At 39.3% G+C, this 20709-nt stretch overlaps 1 protein-coding gene across 8 annotated transcripts in view; it reads right to left on the bottom strand.

The window, feature by feature from the left end:
- Positions 1-20709, bottom strand: part of TIAM1 (TIAM Rac1 associated GEF 1) — a 277233-nt gene that overhangs the window by 15242 nt on the left and 241282 nt on the right. For 6 of the 8 annotated variants that reach the window (XM_063447935.1, XM_063447957.1, XM_063447946.1 and 3 more), the window contains 4 exons: positions 7010-7189; positions 6599-6667; positions 5861-5986; positions 4671-4779 (listed from right to left, as the gene is read on the bottom strand). In XM_063447935.1, the coding sequence (XP_063304005.1) occupies positions 4671-4779; positions 5861-5986; positions 6599-6667; positions 7010-7189 (484 nt within the window). Of the gene's footprint in view, positions 1-4670; positions 4780-5860; positions 5987-6598; positions 6668-7009; positions 7190-7625; positions 7714-15950; positions 16156-20709 lie in introns of those variants that run through there. The other 2 variants (XM_063447997.1, XM_063448008.1) reach the window with 2 other exon arrangements.

Genomic DNA, 20709 nt, shown 5'->3' with positions numbered 1-20709 from the left:
CACTCTAACGACACCAGCTCCCGCCCGCTCTGTCCCCGAGGGTATCCCCCACGGGGGAAAACCAAACCAGACCGGGGATGCGCCTTATGCCCCAAACTTTCTACGCTCCCGCGACATCCACATCCCTCACGGTAGTCCCTAGACCCATAGTCATCACCGCCACTTGGTAGTGGGAAGCCCTGTTTCCGATCCCTAAGCCGACCTGCCGACTCTCACCTGGGCCCCAAAGCCTGAAATGTCCCTGTGGGAGGGGGGACCTGGCTCTATCGACTGCTGGCATGGGGTGTCAGTGGCCTTACAAATCATTCTTCTGCTCACACGCATAGCATAGGCCCACTTAACCTGCTCTCTGGTTGACACTCACTCACACACTCACCCTATGCTCTCTCCCTAACTAAGCAACCAGCCTGGAGCCCACTGGGGGACGCGGGTCACCAATTCTTCCTGCTGAGATAAGACGGATATTAGGATTCAGCATGCTAACACTAAAGTTGAATCGTAGCCATAGCAACAAATTAGTCAACTACACTTTATTGATATTAATACTACTCATACCCACCCACCATGTTTGAACTTCATAAAAAAAAAGACTAATTTGATAATGCCTTTCATAAACCATGCTGACTACTACTCCTTGCGTTACTGTTGCTCAAAATGTACACACATTCTTTACCCACAACACTTTCCAATAAGTCTCTTGTTTAAATTGTGTCATTGCACATTCGTGATTTCCCTTATGACATCAACTAGCAATATGCTTGGAACCTGGGTTTGTGGATAAGTTGCATTTTGATTTGGAGAATAAAGGGTGTCTAAATTGCTTCTCAAACAATCTAACAGGGCATGCGAGTAAGATAAGGTTAAAGTGAATGAACAAATGCAACATATACTTGCACATTCTGTATTAAAGAGATACTATAGTGCCAGGAATACAAAGTTTCATTTATTAAGAATCCACCAACATTATCCAGGTCAGTTGGCAGAGGCTTTTACATGTTCTACAAAGACCTCAGAAAGTGACAGATCTGGTGTGAGTCCAGTGACTGTGGGTTGCAGGTAGTTTTTGCTGACCTGAAGCTGTCCCTCAAAGCCACTGCCATCGCCTTTCTAGTGCTCTATTCAGCTCCTGGTGCTTGGCATCAGTTCTGTACTGCCGTACGAGTGAGAGTAGAACACAGAGGCATATGCCTTCACAGATCAATCGCACAGCCATTAATAGTGACAACGGCTGGGACTGAACAAAACTTGATGGCGGAGCTCTGTTTTTTGTCAGACTCAGTCTTGTCCATAAGACAAAGCAGTCCATTACGTTGTCTTATGGTGTCTTCGGATTTTAACTGAAATTCCAACAAAGTCAGGATAAGTATTTCATAAACAAAGCGACAGGTACACGAACAATAAAACACATCAACAATGTGTCCTGCAATGAGCATATTTCATAAACAACCAAAGAAATCAATTCCTCCCCCGGCCCAGTTTCCAAAGGAACTAAAGCTAGACTGAGCTAAAACGCTTTATTACAAATTTTATTTTGTTTAGGGTATTGACTAAGGTGTGAATCTGTTGGAAATTCAAGGTTTATTCAAGTGGATCTCAAATGCTAGGCCAAATAAACCAAGCTGAAAATACTGACTGTATTTCTGACAATTCACAGTTTAGTGAATACATTTGATTTGTTAGCATGACGAAGATGGCTTGTTCGTGTTATTTTCTCACATATTTTACCTCTCTACATGTCTGTCGGAACACCTGGCAAATTATTTGCCTGCGTTAGAGCAACTTAAAACACTCCAGTGGCAAAATAATAAAAATGGCTTTAAAAAAAATATCCCTGTTTAGTAGACATATCCCATATGAAAACATGCATTCTTTTCCCATAGGGGGTATATCCAGAAACTTCTTGCAAAACCTGTTGATCTCTTGTCTGTTGCCTTTGCAAGCCTTCCCGTTCTTCCCCAGTCCAGACTTTCTGTGGCTGTCCAATCACAGGCTTCCCAATGCAGCTCAATGCGAAGTCTTTGCAAGACAGGTACCCTGTCTCTTGAGTTCAGACCAGTTGTCTAACAGCTACAGGGTTTATTCGATTGAAATCTGCACTTTTTGTAAAATGAAAAAGAGGACACAATCTTCACACATAAGTGAAATGCTGAAGTGTTTTAGGGCTCAGGAGTGTCCCTTTAAGTATAGAAGATCTGGTCAATTTTCATTTTTACTCACCGTGGTAAAAATGTAAAACGCATAGCTTTGTTATCAAGCAATACCATTTTACAATAAAGAAATGGCCTTTCTATTGTCATGGGACCGAAGATAACGTTGGCAATGAAATAATGTTTTATTAATGTGTTCCGAGCGCACCATGCATGCACTTGAAAAGTAATTATGCATAAATTGCTATCGTAATGGCATTTAGACCTAAAAATAAGAACGTTTTAATATTTAATAGCAAATAGAGCAAGCCTGGCTGCACACTGCACTACTGCCAACGTGCAAAAACTCAAACGAAAAAACAAACAGCATGTGAACTCTTTTATTCGAGTTTCCCCAGAGAGAAAGACACAAAGAAGGCCGCCAGCCGCCAGCACCGTTCAAATACGTTCCTCCCAATGACGGCGAATCAATCTTCAAATTATTAATGTGACATATACATAAAGGCACAGAGAGAGTAAACAAGAGAGTGTGCCAATATGAAATACAGAGGGGGAAAAAACACACAGGAGGAAAAAAAATAAAACAAAACAAAACATACATACAAAAAAACATATAAAAAAAATTAAAAGCAAAAAAAGATTTACACTTTTAGAGCATAGCTAACAATAGCCTACAAAACAAAGTGGAAGCAGAAACTGTTTAATACAAATACATTTTCAATGCTTTATGAGTCAGGAGTTCATCATTTTCCTGACAATTTAAATAGCAATCAGCACTTTTATTATTGCGGGGCAGAAACACCCCAAGGAGGTTTTGGAGGTCCATTGGCTCCACTGCGCTAACTGAAGCGGCAGGCACGCTGCGCTAGCATGGTACTGCCCTCCCTTCTCAAATCAGCCTGATTACAACTCACTGGTAAACACAGACAAGTCACAAGAGCGTGCACATGGTCACTCCAGGGATTTGAAGTGGTTGCGGTCACTGTTCCTTGATAAGTCTATATATCGCTGAGATTTACAGAGCTTCACACAGAGTGTAAAGGGAGCAGACTGAGTTATCGTCACTCTGAGTCAGCATAATCAGGCACTGAGGCAAACTCAGAGAGTTAGAGTCATCCCTCCAGCAAAGTAACGCAATCTGGCATGGTTGTTGCTGTGGGCATAATAACATGCAAGCAATGTGGCATGGCAAAAATGTAAGCAAAGTAGCACATATGTGGGCATGATTAAATGTAGGCAAGTGGCACAATATGGGCATGATTAAATGGAGGAAAACTGAAATATGCAGGAAATGTGGCATGGTGTGGGCATACAATGTATGCAATGTGGCATGGATGTGGGCATAAAAAAATGGAGACAAACTGCAATAAATGTAGACAATGTGGCATGTGATCAATGTGATGTAATAAAATGGATTTACATGTTTAAGTTTGCACAAGCATTCAATGTGCACATACCAGAGGGAAAAAAAAATGTCCACAATTTTTTTTTTTTTTAATTCAGCGTACACCAGCTACTAAACATTAGAGGGAACATTGGTCACAGCGCCTGGAGTATGTATGGAGCCGCATACCAATTATAACCCCTAGGCTGCTGGACATCCTCATGTCATCAGTCCACCCATTCTGTGCTAATGTCAACTATGAGCAATTTTTTTTTTTTTTTTTTTTACTTTGCACAGCGCGCCAGTCATTGGCTGAGAGCAGTCAGCTGACACTCTCATTCAATGAATGGCGACTGGATCGGCTGCCAACTTCTGCACCTCTGCAGGAGACGGGAGCACATCACCTCAGTGGCAGGGAGCCTCGGAGCTTGGCGGGGACATAGCTAAGAGGGCAAACTTGCCCCAAAACACGCCAGTGCGTTCCTGGCATCATAACTACTACAGAGGAATACAGTGGTTAAGGTACTTGGAGTAACCGTTTAAACCTCGCCTCACAGCAACCATAAAGAATTATAAAACACAAATGCAAAAACATTACAAGGGACAAAGGCACTCCGAATACGAAGAGGTTTGAAACCCCATGAGCTAGCCGCTTTAATTGGCTGTACATACACAACGACGAATTACTGATATAGATTAACGTAGAGTTTTAAGGTGCAGCACCGACTCTTCCCCCTCACAGAGAAACTTGCTGCATAGGACTTTCCTGTATCCCGATTAGAATTTCTTAAGTACTGTACATATCTCGTCAGTTATTAAGAAATAGCCTTACCACATGTACTATTCTGTTATGCATCTTTTTGTTGTTGTTGTTTTCTAAAAAGCTATCAATGGCCCAGCCTGAAACTAATAAATATTTTTAGATTTTAAAATATTTGTACTAACAGGAAAATAATTGAAAATGACCCCTAGATTTACACAATAAAACTAAAAAAAGATATGCAAAATTTGGCCAAGTTTTTTTTACGTTTTTATTATCCCCAAACCATGATCTGCTAAACAAACACAATGCCCTTCTATTTTGTCTTTTAAGGTTATAAAGTCTCAACTCACTGTAAGGAATAGAAATACAATCTTACCTTTAACTAATACTTTAGGGACCTTCGTGTGGCTGGCACAGAAAGCACTGTACAGCTTGAAGCGGTCCGCATAATACAAAAAGGATCCACCCAGGGAAAACAAAACTTTCTGTAAGACAGAGAATAAATCGGATTTTTAAGGACACTCCCGTATAAATCTAACTCCTCTTTTTAAATGTATTAAAAAGATAATGCATGAAAACTATGCTCCCCCCCCAAACAAAATAAAAAAAATTATAATGAAAGAAAGTCACGTTTGAAGGTTCTGCATTGGCTGTGCGTTCACAGGCTGTGCCACTTTCACTCTGAGCTCTCCCCAATCCAGAGAGTGCCCCAACTTAAATGATGAGCTAATCCTGCGAGTAGAACTTTATGGATACGGCAGGAGTTTCAGTGAGCGATAGCTGAACTATAATAACCCTAACTTGTCATGACACAGCACTATTTGTGGAGGAAAAAGATAAAAAGTGGGGAGGGAGAGGGGGATTGTAAAAACTATTTTAAACACTACAGAAAGTTTATAAAATACCCAACATAATTACTTGTAACCTAAACTGCACATCACCAACAGAATTGCCAAATTTAACATTAAGAAAGGTAAGGGACAAATGGAGTCACTGAAGGCACAGTCAGGTGACCGGGAGAACGAAATACATTGTTTATCATCAGAATCATGCTTCCCCATTACCGCAAACAGTGATTGGTGACTGATTGGCTGAGAGTGTACGCTTACTGTCTCAGCCAATCACGGAGTTGGTATGGCTATGGCAAAGGGTAACGCCATACCTCCAGAGGGGCTGAGTTGGAAACTTCCAGAGATCCTCCGTGTTCTCCACTTAAAAATGTTTTAAAACAGAAATGTGGGACAGCACCAGGGGACTTCAGGCACCAAAATCCCTTCAATGAGATAAGATTATATGGTGTCTATAGTGTCCCTTTAAAATTTCGGGCACAAAGGGTGTAAAGCTGTGCCCGGCACATCAGTACAGCGGCTGAGTTATTATTTAGTAACCAGCTACGACCCACGCTTTTTCCTTTAAGGCACTATAAGCAGAGGGTGTTGGAAAATAGGGATATATCACAGCAACCTCTACAGAACCCTTACCCCGAGTTGGTATATCTGATGGTGAATATTAACTTCGAAAACAGGTCTGATTCTTATTTCATGGCCTATCATCACTCCATAATACCTTAAATTTATCTACTTTTTCCAGCTTTTCCAGGTCTGGCACAAGCCTTACTCCGTCTTCAAGAGTTTTCAAGAACTCAACTTGGAATTCCACCATCTCCACTAAATTTCCAAACAGGACATCAAGCTAAAAAAAGGACAAGATAGATATAAGAATTAAATAAATAAACAAAACACAAAAAACAAACAAACCTGAACGTTAATAGCAAAATGATCGAAATGTTCAAAAGTATTGTTTTCCTTTAGTTGTTCAAAGTGAGTACAGCTAATTATTGGGTGCATTGTTCACTGCCAAATAAATGAATAAAAGTTTAAAACATTGTGCAGATTTATGAAGCATGTTTGATCTCTCCAAATCAAGTACAATAAATATGTGAAATAAAAAAGACCAAACAGCAACCACTCACTATATTTAAATACCTTATATTAATACAATTTCCAATTAAATGTATCTAATGCCACTTATCAATACTATAAAAAAAACCAAAAAAAAAACATTTTCTTTGACTTAAATGCATATCTTGAGGTGTTGTTTTTTTGTTTAAAGACATGTCATTGTTTGTGTGAAAAGATAAGAAGATTTATCACACGTCCAATACCCATAAAGCACTATTGCTTTTCTGTGTGTGAAAACTAACAAAAATAGCAGGTCGATAATAGGTGTAAAGTGACTTTCTCAGAGAATAGGCATTCCTAAGCCTAAATCTTGGATAAATTGCACAGGATAATATATATATACCTCCTCTTCCGTTAGAAATGTTTCCTTTTGTAACGGTTTAAGATATCGCTCCATTAGACAATTCAGATCCTAAACAAAGTAAACAGGCTTTCATTAGATATTGCACATTAATCACAGCTCGGTTAACACTGTTGCTTAGATTATTTTAACGCCTTGGTTGCCAGATGGCTGAGTCACATGTAGCTCACCCTTCTGGCATCCCAGGGTTAAAAGATGTCAACACACCCTGGGATACGCCTTGGTGTCCTAGATTAAAATCTAAAACATGACAAATAAAAGCACTGAACCCATTGCACTAGTAATTGGCAGAATGAAAGGAAGTATTCGATGAGCAATAACGCTTTGTCTGCAAAATATGCCAAGCAAGAAACACCTTCACAAGGAGGACAAGAGAATTGGCAAAACCCTTACCTTGACATATGTGCGTTCCGTCTCAAGCAGCTCGCAGATAACCTTGCGGAGTTTGTCGGCATCTGTCAGCTGTCTCATGGTTGCAAGCTGTGGTCCTGCGGATTCGGAGGGAGTCAGGCAGGAGTCAGGAGGATTCATTTCATGCAGGCTGCGACAAAAGGCAGCAACCTGCTCCGTGCTCTGCAACAAGATCGATGTTATATAAGTACCGAGTGTCCACGCACTTGTCACTTTCCAAAGCAAAGCTTACAAACACATCAAAAACGGGAAAAAAATAAATAAATAAAAGTCGTGACTAATCCAGAAAACAGAATTAAGAAAATAGCACATCTTCCTTTCTGCATACAGTTTAGAAAATGCATATAAATAAAATGTATGAACATGCATTGAAAACTCCAAAAAGTTACATTCCAAAGTTATTACAAAATGTAAACTCTTCTGCTTTTCTAAAATATGCAGTACAAAAAAAAAAAAAAAAAACCTTAATGGGTGTCAGCCCAATTATAGGTGTATCTGCCAAGACAAAACCAAAAAAAAAAAAAATCTGCTTGGAGAAGAGACGGCCTGCTTTGCATCCTCATGCAACAACATCAAGTAGACTGTGTAGGTTCAGTACCTTGTTACGATGTCTGAACTCTGCTATAAAAAAAAGATTTATATAAAAGGAGATATAGAGCTAGCAAGGACCTCTCAAGTTTTGTCAGCTTGCAATTCATTCCACTGTCTTCAGAGGAAATGAAGACGATGTGTAGGCACCATGTATCCTAGCAACTGCATCCCAAAGATCTTTTCCAGAACCTCTCACGAACATATAAACAGAATCTGGGAGGCATATTTTACATGCTAATGGATCTGATACAAAATCCACTAGAATAAAGAGGCAAGTTAAAATATATATATATATATTTTTTTTAATAGCTTTTCTTGAATGAACAAAGAACTTGCTTTAGTGAAGGTTTTTACAGTCTTCCCCTTTTTAAACTAGATTATGATATTATAAACGCGGTAATCACAAGAGCAGCAATTTAAGGTGCGTTGGCGAGTGTTGGCTTTTAAAGATTGAAAACATTGGGTCTTAATGGCAGTCTCAGCAACAGAGCAGTCAGTCTATTCTATAAAGCAGCAGTATTCACACGGAGCTTCTCAGCTCCATTCGTTACCGAGGGGGGATTCTACTCGATCAAATCGAGCTTTTAAAGTTCAGTAAATACGTACATTTCAACCCACACGCACAATGTAAACATTTGCAAGAGGGAGGAAAATAAAAAGTTGAACAAGCATACGGTTCTGCAGATACATCACTTCTGTTTTATGAAGGAGAAACAAAAAGTAAAGCAAGCGATCAACTGATTTTTGCAACTGTGATAAAGAAGGGATGTTTGGAAGATTCACTATTAAAAGGTCAGTTGTTTCTATAGTGACACAGTAACTGTACTGCATTCAGAGCTGATTCATTGATGTACAGTGAATGTATTAACTAATCTTGGCCAATGGGGGCTGTGTAACACCAATCACTCTCAGGTATGATTCATCTGGATATGAGAGAATGGGAGAAACAGGTCAGACATCTCAAACCCTGACCCCTACATGCTCATTGCATGCAGCTCTCCAATTTCTTCAAATGCAATAGATGACCAGAGAACCATGGAGGTTGTAGCTCAGAAGCCTTCTTTAAAAGAACGCTTTAACGTTATGAATAAACATTTTGTTGTAGCTCCACCTGCTGAGAGATCAGTGGCGCTCATAGTGAAGAATTGATGCCCTGTACCACTCAGAGGATTCTCACAGTGTATAATTGGATCGGTTTAGAGTGCCAGCTGATGGCTCGGCCAATGAGCTAAGCTTGCACTGCTGGGCTTACCTCCGACAGAGAGCGGTGTCTGAAGTAGTGGAGACAGGAAGTGGTGCGCGACAGACTCTAGGTCAGAATTGAAACCACTAAATGGTTTGATTTCTTACAATGTGTGGGTAGGTAGAGGACACACCTGGCACCATAACCACTACAGCACATTGGATAGTTCCTTTTGGCACACAAACAAAACTCTTGAACTCTTCAAAAGGTTGAATTTTTTTTCCCCCAATCAGTTTTCAAAACTCTACATCTGACTACACAGTGTTGTACTAGTTATGGTGCCAGGAGTGCCCCAACGCCCCCAGAATATAAGTGACCGAACGGTTTGCTCTGGGGCCTGCCTCTGCTCTGGCATAGCAGGGTATGGCTCAGCGACACTGTGACCAGGTGATGCCCCCAAATCATGCAGGAGTTTCCGGCTCGACACAGGGGAGAGACTGGCACCTGGCAAACTGAAAGTAAGAAGTCAAACCGCATTGATTTAACTACTTGCATGCTTTAACAAAAACGTACAAGAAAATAGAGCAGCCTCTGAGATATGCAAACTGATGAAAATCAGCTATAACCGTTCCCCTTTAACCTCCTCCCTCCCCTTTAAAAACATGTGTAGATGGGAAGTAAAGACACGCATCCACACTCCAACCCACACAGTAATGCTACTGAAAGTCTAAGAATTACACACCGTTTTGTTTCCACATATAAATCCCCCCAATCACTCTGTCTTTATATCACAGCTTGAGCAATTTAGTCTCACATCAATCACTCTGCCATGCCGCCTTCCTAATTAACTCTTCGCACGTGTGATTTCTATGTACCTTGGCATGCTGCACACCATTTGGTTGACTTTTAATCATTTATTATGCACTATTTTCTATACAATACATTAAAACTGCGATTTGATACTTACCTAGCAAGGTGTCTTTCTGGTACATATTCCCAGACTCTTCTGATATCTACAGCAATCTGGAAAGTGCTGGAAGAATAGAGCCAATCCCTTTTAAGGCCAGAGTAGCCAAACTGAAAGCAGAGCTAACTTTTTTCCAGTTTAGCTACTTTGACCTTAAATTTGAATTCACCTTGAATTCTCTCTTTAGTGAAGGCCCCGAATGGAAGCTATATACAGCTGTAAGGTGAGCGTCCAGGTTGCACTCATCAATTTAAATAATAAATGAGAATGCATGGTATCCACTCATTACAGACAAACAAAACAAGATGTCAAATTTGGGAAGGGGCTTAAAGGGTTATTCCAAGCATTATAACCACTACAGCCTGCCTAGCGTTGGTTCCCTGGTAATTGGGCGAACTGTTTTGCAACCATTTGCCCTCTTACCTGGGTCTCCGCTTCGTGCAGAGCCACCTCTGAAGCCCGTGACGCACATCTGCAGAAGCCAGAGAAGGATCATTCATTGGCTAAGAGCTTGTGCCTGGTCAGCCGCACCATTAAATATCTTTGTACAAGCAACGTTTCATAGTGATAATACAGACTCCGAACACGATGAGAACTTCAGAGCACTGAAGTGGTCACGGTGCATGTAGTAGTAGCCTTAAACTGTTTATTTCACTTCTTAAGAATTTTAAAAAACCCAATCAAATCAAGGAACGATTTCCACAATTTACTCGTTGGTAAATACGGAATTTGTGTCCAGTTTTTCTTAAAGCGGCACGGTCACGCCAAACTTCCCTTTCTCCTATTGCTTCCTCTCTCAGAATCTGCTCTTTTTTCATCTAGTTTTCTTTAAAACAGGAGACAAAGTAGGGACTTTCTTTGACCGAACGAGAAGTTTAAATAAGCTCCTTTTCCTGGGTCAGAGAAAGTACTCGCTCTGCTCCTTGACACAGGAAACAGAGCTGGCGTGAGCTCGCCCTTTGGTCAAAGAAAGTAAAGTGTAAGAAAGAGAAAACCAGATCAGAAATAAAGAAAAGAAGAACAGATTCCGGGAGAGGAAGATTAGAGGAAACAATAAGAGAAAGTTAAGTTTGGCGTGACAGTGTGGCATTGCTACACCAAATAAAACTGGCTAAGAGGCTTGCATGGCTAACGTTAGCTACTCAGGTATGATAAATTGTGAGGAAGTCCAATTGCACATCTTATAGAACTATACAAAGGTTTTAAAACCTGAATATATTGCATTTTGAATCCATATGATTTTCAAGGGAAACTGTAGGCATCAAAACACCTTTAGCTTAGTGCAGCAGTTTTGGTGTATAGATCGTCCCCCCGCAGTCTCATTCTTCAATTCGCTGCCATTTAGGAGTGAATTCACTTTTGTTCTGTTTATACAGCTCTAGTCACACCTAATTTTGTTTAATAATTTCCAATAATTTAAGAGGTTTTTATCTATTGCTCTGTAAATTGTACTTTAATCACACACTGGAGGCTACTGAAGGATCTAGAAGGCAGAGCAGGGGATACACTCTACATTAAACACACTGTGCAATTTAGGAAGTGTAAACAGTAACTCATTTTACAGGAAGTGTTCAGGAAGGCTGTACACGCCACATGCAGAGAGGTGTGACTAGGGCTGCATATACAAAGTGGTCTAACTGCTAAATGTCAGAGAATTGAGCAGTGAGACTGCAGGGGTATGATCAGCTAAAGTTACTTTGGTGCCAACTGTTGCCCTTTATTTAAAAACAAACTTTAAGCTGTGCTTAATTTTACTTTGGTGATATTATGTAACCAAAACCTTTGCCTTGTATTAGCTTTATACATTCGGTGCTGACTCTAATAAACACTGGACGTATTTACTTTGTAGCTAATTATCTGTTATCAGCATGTTCTCGTACCCACTTGGCATTATTACATACTGTAGATTTCTTTGTTTTCCTGCATTCTGAACTCTTGGTTAACTCTCACCAAATAGTTATTTTCGATACACAATCTTCCCTTCTACGAGTGGTGTGGTGTAGTCTTGTACTTCTCTTAGCAGAACTTTCAGCTGTCAAAAATCTTTTAGTGATCCCTGTCCCAGTCATCCTGAGTTAAACATCTGGTGTCCCAACTCTGGGGGACCAGCAAAAAGTGCAAGCTCAGTGGTTGGTTGGCATGCACTTTGACCTTTAATTTTACACATTCCGATCTAATACGAAACTAATTCCGTCCCAAAATATTCCTCTCTATTAAATTTCAAATTAAAAAAATTATGTGAAATGTTAGCTGTCTGGATATATAAATGAATGTAAACTGCCCCGGTTTAAAGCAATAGAAACACACTCAAATCTAATCAGCAATCTAGAAACACACTCAAATAAATCAGCAATCTGTGGTTAACAAATGCAGAACTGCAAAATGGGGACATCATAGATGCACGCTTACTTAGACACCCAGATTTAGTCAACTCAAGCTTTTAAAAAAAAAAAAATATATATATATATACGGTATACTTTTCAAAAGACCTAAGCAATTCATTCCTTCTCAGATAGGCTTCCTGTACAGACAGATTCAATCTCCTTACTGATATACCACAGTTTGCAGTCTGATCTCCAAGATTCACTTTCCTCAGAGACAATATAAACAGACATTCTAGATACAAAAACAACTTCTTTGCTCTCTTCAGCAGATTCACTCATGAAAAGACTTCAAAGCTCTTCCCAGGTGACAGCAGAGATTTAGGATTGCAACACTTATACGGATAGATTCTCCAAACTGACAAAGACACTCACCAACAACCACACTGCTGCTTACACACAGACACACAATATACGCACACAATAGATTTGTTTTTACTTGCAGACATGAGATGTGCTCCAAAGGGCCCCCAGGCGTTATCCATGATGCTTTTATGAGCACCCGAATTCAGGTACGAATGAAGCATTCGCCAGACCAAATATGACACGATCTGATGACGTCCTGAGTCAGTCTCATAGGGTTTTGTACCAGGAGACATATGGTATCCTAAAATGACGTGGGCCAATAGGAAACAAGCCCTGCCTATTTATACTCTCCTCTCCCACTCCTTGTTGCCCTGTTGTGGTTTTAGTTAGCCCAATAGCACATGCTCCTTTGATCTTAGCTAGCATATCTTTTTCCAGTTTTCTCCTATCATAGACCGCTGCGATTTACTCTGACTGTCCACCGTTAGTCCTGCCAATCTAAGGACCGGTACACAGCTAGTCGCTCGTTTGTTGTGTTCTGGGTCTGTGTGTTTTAGTTCCTACACTTTTAGGATACCTATGAAGTCTAAAGTTACCAAGGAATACTGAAAACTACGAATTTTCACATCTCATACACAAACAGGTAACTCTTCTCCCTTGAAGCTCCAAATTTCACAAAATACATGGCACAGGCACAAAATCATTATAAATAAGACAATTCTTATTTTCTGTGGACTTTCAGCACTGCAGAACAAAAAGTCATCATTTTAAGCAAGTGTCCGAAAACAAAACAAAACAGTTTAATATGAATTGAGCTGAAAACGGATCTACTGTAGTGATGGCATTGAATAATCTAATAAGGCATTAATATCGACGCATTATTTAATGGGTTTTATTAAACCAGGTGAGCGTAACTAGTAAAATGGAGAGCAATTATCCCATAAATCTCAATGGGAGAATTGCTATTCAGTGACCCGAGTTAAGTTAAGACATGATCCTAAGAACCAAATTTATCAATTGACAAATTAGTAATTTCTAAAGAACAAAGAAACATACCGAATGTTTTCAGTTCAATATTCCACATTTAAACCTAAACGGTAACGGATTTACACTGATAAAAAAGAAGCTTGTTGATTTATAACCTTTTAACAGGAAGTCATGGCTAGCTAGCGTTCAATACCTGCCAATACATCTTTTTTTTTTTTTTAAGATTAATTAATTTCCTTTAGATATTGATTGCTCACTGAAAAGACAGACGATGCATTAACCCCTCAGGGCCAATGAAGGGTATGCTATAACATGAAGGATAAAGATCCTTCATCAAAAGAGGAACTCCTCACTAATTTAACGACTACTGGGCTATATAGCGAAACACATGTAGTATAATCAGGGCATTCCATACTGGCATCGGGTTCTTAGAGACCAGCTTGAGAGCCTTAAGGGTATAAATGTGGTCCTTCAGGGCTTCATATGGAAAGCAAATTTATTGGCAATAAATGTAACATAATATATAATCACTGCATACTTTTTTCAGTACCTATCTGGCAAAGCCTATGACAGGCATGGGCAACCTTCAGCACTCCGGTATTGTGGACTACATCCCCCATAATGCTGACCAAGTAAATCATCATGGGAGGTGTAGTCCAAAACATCTGGAGTGTTGAAGGTTGCCCATGCCTGGCCTATGATATAACTGTACTGCCATATCATTTGTCATGAAACACAATAAAGACTGCGTGCATGTCTGTACTTGTGTCTCCATTGGAGTGCAAATCATCTCATCTCAACTATGTCAGTGAGGCTACATGGAAAGCTGTTTTAATCCCACTAATTTAGCGGTCCCAACATTATGATGGATTTCGACATCAAAAAGCTGGTTATAGACTTGTTCATACATGCAAGAACAAGTCCTCGCCGACATGCTATTTGGATGTAGGCTGAATAAGTACCAGATTTATCCCTAAACATAAAAGCATGGCATTTTGAGAACGTTCCCTATTTAGATGAATGGTACAGCAGCCATCATATTGGTATATATACCAAATGATTTTCAGGTCTATAAAGTGACTGCAGCTCCCCATTTAAGTAATGGATTAAAGTACTCCTTGCTTGCCTTGTCTCCCTAGGTGGTTTAGAACTACAATTCCCAAGATGCTCATAGGGCCTCAAAGTGGACTAAGCATTGTGGGAACTGTAATTATCAAACACATAGTGTGACAAAGTCAAGAAATACTGCACTAAAACCTCAGATTTTTTTTTCTGCTTTGATACGATTAAAAAGAAAAAAAACTATACTAGTACCAGTAAAAACTGCATCCCAGTAATCCTAACTCCTTAAATAAAAAAACTTAATCTCCTACAAATAATATTTAAACATAAATACAACCCTTGTCTGTTTCTCTGCCAGAACAGGGGGGAAGTGGAGGGGGGGGGAGACTTGCATATTAATCCGTTTAGAGTCAAGGGGGGAGGGGCACCAATTATGTGCTTTAAAAACTAAATTAAAAAGCACTGGTATTCAAAAGGTTAAACATTTGGAGGCTTTGTAAATTTGGGTGGAAAAAACAAACAAACATCTAGTATTAAGACCGTTATTGTCATATAAATTGCAGGACGAAAAAAGTAGTACCTCAAAATAATACCCCTACAGAAAAAACAAAAATCTTGCATCTGTAAATGTAAAAAAGATTCTTAGGGATTATGACAGGCACATTTTTAGGAATCTTTGTCTTGCGCCATTAATGATTGGTACCCGTTTTAAAAATCACAAAATACAGTACAATAGAATAATGGAATTTTTTTCCTCCTAAAAACAGCAATACGTTTATATACATTTCCTAGGTATATACAACTTTAAAGTGAAAGAACAGTCATAAAAAATAAAATTTAAATAAAAAAAAATCAAGATGCTCAGATCACAAACAGGTCTGAGAATTTCCCAATAGCTTCGACAATAAAAAGCATTTGGCAGAGATGGAGACATAACTGTTCACAAACACAGCCTTCACCGCAGCCATGGAAATAAATACAGAGGTTAATTAAACAGAGAACGAGAATGTGAATCTGTAAATAGAAGGGTCTCAGCCTCACTCTCTTTGTCGGTATTTTATCCAATGTGTCACATACAATATTCAGTACAAATCACGGTTTAATTTATAACCCAAGGGAAGGGGGGGAGGGGGGGACAAAACAACAAAGCAATAGTTTACTTCACATCCTCTGGTCTAGATTTAAAGTACAGGAGACATTAAACTTGTTAAGCCAATCTGTGCCCTTCCTAATTTAACTCCCTGTAATGTATCAATGGGCAAAACGACATCAAACGTGGTCTCTAAGAGAAATAATTGCTACAGTATAAATTATAAGCACCATAACAATAAATGAAAAAAATTAAAAAGACTGTTTACAAAGAAAACACAAATTCTCCCTCTCCCCCCCCCCCCCCCCAGCCCCTAAGATTACCCTTTCAAAAATATCCTAAAACATCCTTTTTACCTCGATGTTCAATATAAATCCATCAGACTGTGCTCATCGAGGTAGATGGTAGAATTTACAATGCCTTTTGTAGGTCTCCTTGTAGCTCCACGAAGGTGCGGCAGGCAAGATCAAACCTGAACTTGCCTGCAGCAATGATCTGCAAATTGTGGGTTATATATACAAGAAAATTCTTTCATTCAAGAGCTATTAAGGTTCTCAGAGTACAAATTTTCTCTTTCTTTAAAAAAAGCAAGATCGATTCAGCTTTTCTCCTTCTTCTCGTGAAAAGAAATGTAAAAGTAAAACATATATAAAATAAAAAAAGCTGTTATTTATCCCAGTTTAAGCTCAGCCAGACGAGTGATTGCCTGTCAGCGTGAGCTATCATTGTGGGATATGAGCCCCCCTCTGTGACAGAGGAGATAGCATTACATTTTCTGCTAAGTTGAAGCAGAACTAAAAACGCACAGAACACATATAAAGCAACGTGTTATTAACTTAATTAAAAGCACCAAATGCACAGTACATCCTACGGGAAGACGAAGGAAGAACAAAAAAAAAACATCAGTTAAATAATCCCTGTTCATATATGCACATGTAGGAGATTCAAGCATCTTCAGAGTTTGCACATCACAAGTCCCTTACTACATCTGCTCTACTTGGCAAAGTCATCGTCCTCAGCCAATAGAAACCAATGCCACATTGCTAAGAAGCCAGTTGATAAACAGTAATCTGCATTTGAAAGAACAGTTGCAATAGCAAGAGCCAAAAAGATAATCATAATGTGACCCTTTGCGTGCCAGGGGGGTGTGCAATTAATTGTAGCATGCAGCCCATTTTTGGCACATTAAGAGCTTCAGGCAATAATGAACAAAAGCTGAGTCAGCACAGCGGGGAACATACACTACACAGTGATTATCAGTCAGACAACACTCTACTTCCAAAACATGAGAGCCAGGTATTATCATACAATATTAACTATAATAAATTATATATATGCTAAACTTACACCATTAATCATCATATAACGAACATGCATTAGCAAGTAACTATAAATTAGATCACAGATGATTAGCCTTGGTCAAGGAACATAGGCGAGTCACTAGATGATCCCCGGACTTGGGACAAGAGGAAAGTCATTAGATGACCTGTGAACAGGGACAAGAGGAGAGACGACCCATCACTAGTAGGAAAGGTGCATCCCTAGTGGCTGTCACTGGAAGGTGAGTCACTAGATCAATGGCAACTGTCAACCTAAAGACAATCCGCTAGAGAACCAGTATACATCAAGTCGGTAGAGCATTACCACCTGTCAACAGATGGTGAGTCACTAAAGGCCAGGAAGTGTCAATGATTGGCAAGCCAGAAGATGGCCATTAGCGGTAACTAGAAGACAAGATATTCAGTGAACAGGAATTGTAAACCGACACTAGAGTACCAATTATTAATTTATAATGCATCCCTCAATATCCAATTGATATTGAGAGAAGCATAACCAGAGGTCGTCCTATGAAGTCCCGATATCTCCAGTAGGTGGGGCAATACGACACTACATACTTTCTTTAAACCAGACATTTGGTAGATGGCACATATGTTCTTCAACCACTATTGCCCAAACTACCCATCCGACCTGTTCCAGCCAGTTGCAATAAACTCGCAGGTTACCAACTAAAGAGATCATTCAATACGAATTTCAAATTTAATGTCAAAAAAGCCAGACTGGGAAAATTAAGAACATAAGAAAAAAAGAACCTCTTATATGGTAGAAGCAAATGAAGGAAATTATAAAATTGTGAATTTAGGGAAATGCGTAACAGGAGGAAAACTATGTAAAAGAGAAAGAAAAAGGGTTGTCTGTGTACAAAATGACAAAATATCACTCAAATCCTCCAACATCATAACTGCCCTGGCCAACATCTGCAATGAAAAGGTCGATACGAGAGTTATTTAAATTACTGTTTACTTGGAATGATCAATGTGAAATATTAAAGGAACACTCCATGCACTATAACTACTGGTTCCAGCAGTAGCCATGATCTACATTTGTAAGCAGTCAAACCGTTTTTGTTTTTTTTGTTTTGTTTTTTTAAATAACATTCTTAACTAAGTTTATCAGGTGAGCCTGTGAGGCATTCTCAGCTAATCAGCTAATTCTTAGTAGTGGAGTCTGGCAGCAATCCTCCGTAGAATTTTGTGATCAAAACAATTTGACTACTTACAACTGGGGGAGGAGGGTGTAGCAAGCTGTAGTGTAATGGTGGTTGGAGTGTTCCTTTAAGAATAAGGAGTGGGGGGGGGGGGGGGGGGGGGGAGAAGAGAAAAATACAAATACAAATGAAAGAAAGCAAGTGAAGAGAAGCTGCGAAATTACATTCAAAAACTTTTTCAAATTAAACAATTAAGAAATGTTCGGTGTTTCTCAGTATGGGGCTACCTTCATAAATGCATTGGATGGCCTTGTAATTAGCATTCATATTTTGCCCAGCATGAATCTCACACACACACATAAGAATGTATGTAGACAATATAGCCATATGGCATTCATAATAAAAAAAAATAAAAGAAATGCAATGAACTTCGAGACCTTCCTGAACAGTCTAACATTTTACCAGTACAACATTGTAACAGCCAACGTTCAGCTAATTAGTATAAACAACCCGTCCATCACTGAATATGCATTCAACATATAACATTTCCAATGACGATTTCCATCAATTAAGCCTTTCAACCACCCATGCAAAGCTATGCAATAAAAGCGTAGAATAAGAAAAAGCCACATACTCGCTTTACAGAGGCAAGGATCCTTTCTATGACAAAAGCCACACGCGTTCTAACAAGAACAACGCTACACAGAATTTTAAATTGCTGCAGAAAAGCAGGAAACAAATGCCAAAGTCTTTTCCTTCCTCCATCAAACCAATGATAACCTTCTATAGAAACCTCCCTTCTCTCAAAACTTCCGTTCTTATCTTACAGCTGTACATCAAACACACTGGAAAGTATCTATGGATTCCCCCCCCCCTCCCCCCCCCCCCATCATGGACAGACAATATTTTATTATTTTCACATCATTTCCTGCCTTTGGTTAATCTATCGCATATATAAGCTACTCTGTTTAAATGACATTTGAAGATCCTTGCCTACACTTAAAGGGGAACGTTCTGTTCTGGATGGTATACAACTGAACATAAAAACATTGAAGCTATAACTATAACCCGTGCTAACTTTTTTTTCTAACGTGACACTCCATTTTCTTTTAAGTGTATTTAAAGGGAAACTATAGTGCCAGGAAAACAAAAAAAAGTGTTTTTATGGCACTATAACTCCCTACAGTGCTCTCCTCCCTACCACCCCCCCAGTAAAGAAGGGGTTTAAAAATTCCCTTCTGTCACTTACCTGAACCTGCATGATGATCCTTGGGGCTCAGTCACCCCACCGACATCAGCTGGCAGGGGAGACTGAATGCGCATGTTTTCCTATGGGATTTCGGGTGACACTGGATGTCCTCATGCATAGCGCGAGGACATCCAGCATCAGTTAGGCAAACAAAAGTCATCTAACAACCCGGAAGTCCCTCTAGTAGCTTCAATGGGCTGATGTGGTCTATATGCCTATAATGTTCCTTTAACGGACATCACAATCCAGTTGAGTCCTGGCATTTCCAAGGCACAGGTTGCATGGAACAATAAGTATCAAAGATTCTTTTCTTCCACATACCATGTATGAAAAAGGCCGGGATGATCACAAGAGCTAAGATAGAGGTACTCAATTCAATAAAGTGGTGAGGATTTCTAGCATTATTTTTCACACTTCACAAATATATATCCCTTAAATTTAGGGTAAGTACTAATCCACAGAAATTGCAGTTTCTCTTTAAGCCTTCAGTAAATTAAGTGTATATATAGGGTATGGAATAATGTGTACAGCAAGTCAAATAACCCCAGTTCTCCATTTAATACCATCTCATATTTTCACATCACATTAGTAATTAGGCCAGCTAAGTGCCGTTCAAACCAAAGTCAATTACTATAAATCACGAGTAATTAGCCGCTCGCGAGGTTCCCTCTGTCTGATTGCAGGAAGTTAAAGCACAGCTGAACCAGGGGAACTTTAATTGGGACTAACAGTCAAAGTTAATTAAGCAACACTTTTATCCAGTGGAAACTCGCAAATTGTGCTCACTATCACGGCTGTAAGCCACAGATGCTGGAAGAAAAATGTAAAAGTAAAAAAATAAAAAACAAATAAGCCACCAACTTCCCTACAGGTTTGCTGTCATTACAGAAAAATGGATAGAATTCTTAACTCTCTACTTTCTTCCTTAGAAGCCTGAGAAAGGCTGATAAATTGCATTACTAAAGGGCGGCTATCAACGAGGAGACTGAATACACAAAGGATGGTCATTGACATTGAATAGCACACAATGAAAACCAATGGACAAGACATTACCACCCAAACTCCATGAATCTACTAATACAGACAGCAATAGCGCCGCATAATTCTGCGCGTTGATACTATAAAACGGTAAATATCAATAACGCTCTTGATATATCGCACATAATATTATGACAAAAAAAAACTAACATCACATTCAGTAAAAAAGAGAATGTACGAAATCTATTACACATCAATATAAAATATTTTGCAGAGTCCCAGGCCAATTATTTAAATACTGTTCAGTTATGAAGGGCCATGCAAAAAAAAAAAAAAAACGTGATTACATATTTGAAACCTATACTTATCCTTGTACTCCAGCAACTGCATATAAAAGTGTTAA

This window comes from Pelobates fuscus, chromosome 1, assembly GCF_036172605.1.
Source record: "Pelobates fuscus isolate aPelFus1 chromosome 1, aPelFus1.pri, whole genome shotgun sequence".
In the NCBI taxonomy this organism is placed as follows: Eukaryota; Metazoa; Chordata; class Amphibia; order Anura; family Pelobatidae; genus Pelobates; species Pelobates fuscus.
The sequence above is the reverse complement of the archived record's forward strand: the minus strand, read 5'-3'. Positions and strand labels throughout refer to the sequence as shown.